This window comes from Anneissia japonica, unplaced genomic scaffold (genome assembly GCF_011630105.1).
Source record: "Anneissia japonica isolate Jap-2015-1 unplaced genomic scaffold, ASM1163010v1 scaffold47377_len1341_cov82, whole genome shotgun sequence".
Taxonomy (NCBI): Eukaryota; Metazoa; Echinodermata; class Crinoidea; order Comatulida; family Comatulidae; genus Anneissia; species Anneissia japonica.
The window spans coordinates 1-1,337 of record NW_022704645.1 but is presented as its reverse complement, the minus strand read 5'-3'; the positions used below and the strand labels follow the sequence as shown (position 1 = coordinate 1,337).

The 1,337-nt window shown below is 40.0% G+C and overlaps 1 protein-coding gene across 1 annotated transcript; it reads right to left on the bottom strand.

The window, feature by feature from the left end:
- Positions 1-23: 23 nt before the first annotated feature.
- Positions 24-1,295, bottom strand: LOC117104765 (cell wall protein IFF6-like; the record flags this gene model as incomplete). The annotated part of the gene is made up of 1 exon (XM_033245620.1): positions 24-1,295. A coding segment is annotated over one exon (1,272 nt), but the record flags the coding sequence as incomplete, so codon positions are not given.
- Between the last annotated feature and the right edge of the window lie 42 nt (positions 1,296-1,337).

Genomic DNA, 1,337 nt, shown 5'->3' with positions numbered 1-1,337 from the left:
AAATTGCTGTGTTGTTGACATGCTTGTCGTTGACTCGTCTATAGATGTTGACTCAACTGTAGTTGTTTGTTGTGTAGTTGAGTGAATTGTCGTCGACTGATCTGGTGTTGTTGATTGTTCTGTTGACTGTTCCGTAGATGTAGATTGTTGTGTAGTTAATGCGCCTGTAGTCAATTCTTGTGTTGTTGACGTGCCTGTGGTTGACCCGTCTCCTGTAGTCGAGTCCTCTGTTGTTGATTGTCTTGTAGTAGATGGAATAGTAGTTAACTCTTCATTTGTTGTTAAATCTCCTGTTGTCGACTCTTTTGAAGTTGATTGTTGTGTAGTCGACTTGTCTGTAGAAAATTGCTGTGTTGTTGACATGCTTGTCGTTGACTCGTCTATAGATGATGAATCAAATGTAGTTGACTGTTGTGTAGTTGAGTGAATTGTCGTCGACTGATCTCGTGTTGTTGATTGTTCTGTTGACTGTTCAGTTGATGTAGATTGTTGTGTAGTTAATGCGCCTGTAGTCAATTCTTGTGTTGTTGACGTGCCTGTGGTTGACCCGTCTCCTGTAGTCGAGTCCTCTGTTGTTGATTGTTTTGTAGTTGATGGAATAGTAGTAAACTCGTCTCTTGTTGTTAAATCTTCTGTTGTCGACTCTTTTGAAGTTGATTGTTGTGTAGTCGACTTGTCTGTAGAAAATTGCTGTGTTGTTGACATGCTTGTTATTGGCTCGTCTATAGATGTTGACTCAACTGTAGTTGACTGTTGTGTAGTTGAGTGAATTGTCGTCGACTGATCTCGTGTTGTTGATTGTTCTGTTGACTGTTCCGTTGATGTAGATTGTTGTGTAGTTAATGCGCCTGTAGTCAATTCTTGTGTTGTTGACGCATCTGTGGTTGACCCGTCTCCTGTAGTTGAGTCCTCTGTTGTTGATTGTTTTGTAGTTGATGGAATAGTAGTTAACTCGTCTTTTGTTGTCGACTCTTTTGAAGTTGATTGTTGTGTAGTCGACTTTTCTGTAGAAAATTGCTGTGTTGTTGACATGCTTGTTATTGGCTCGTCTATAGATGTTGAAGATGTGTATAAGAGACAGGTTGTTGACTGATCTGCTGTTGTTGATTTTTCTGTTGACTGTTCTGTTGACGTAGACTGTTGTGTAGTTGATGCACCTGTAGTCAATTCTTGTGTTGTTGACGCGCCTGTGGTTGATCCGTCTCCTGTAGTCGAGTCCTCTGTTGTTGATTTTTTTGTAGTTGATGGAATAGTAGTTAACTCGTCTTTTGTAGTTAAATCTTCTGTTGTCGACTCTTTTGAAGTTGATTGTTGTGTAGTCGACTTGTCTGTAGAAA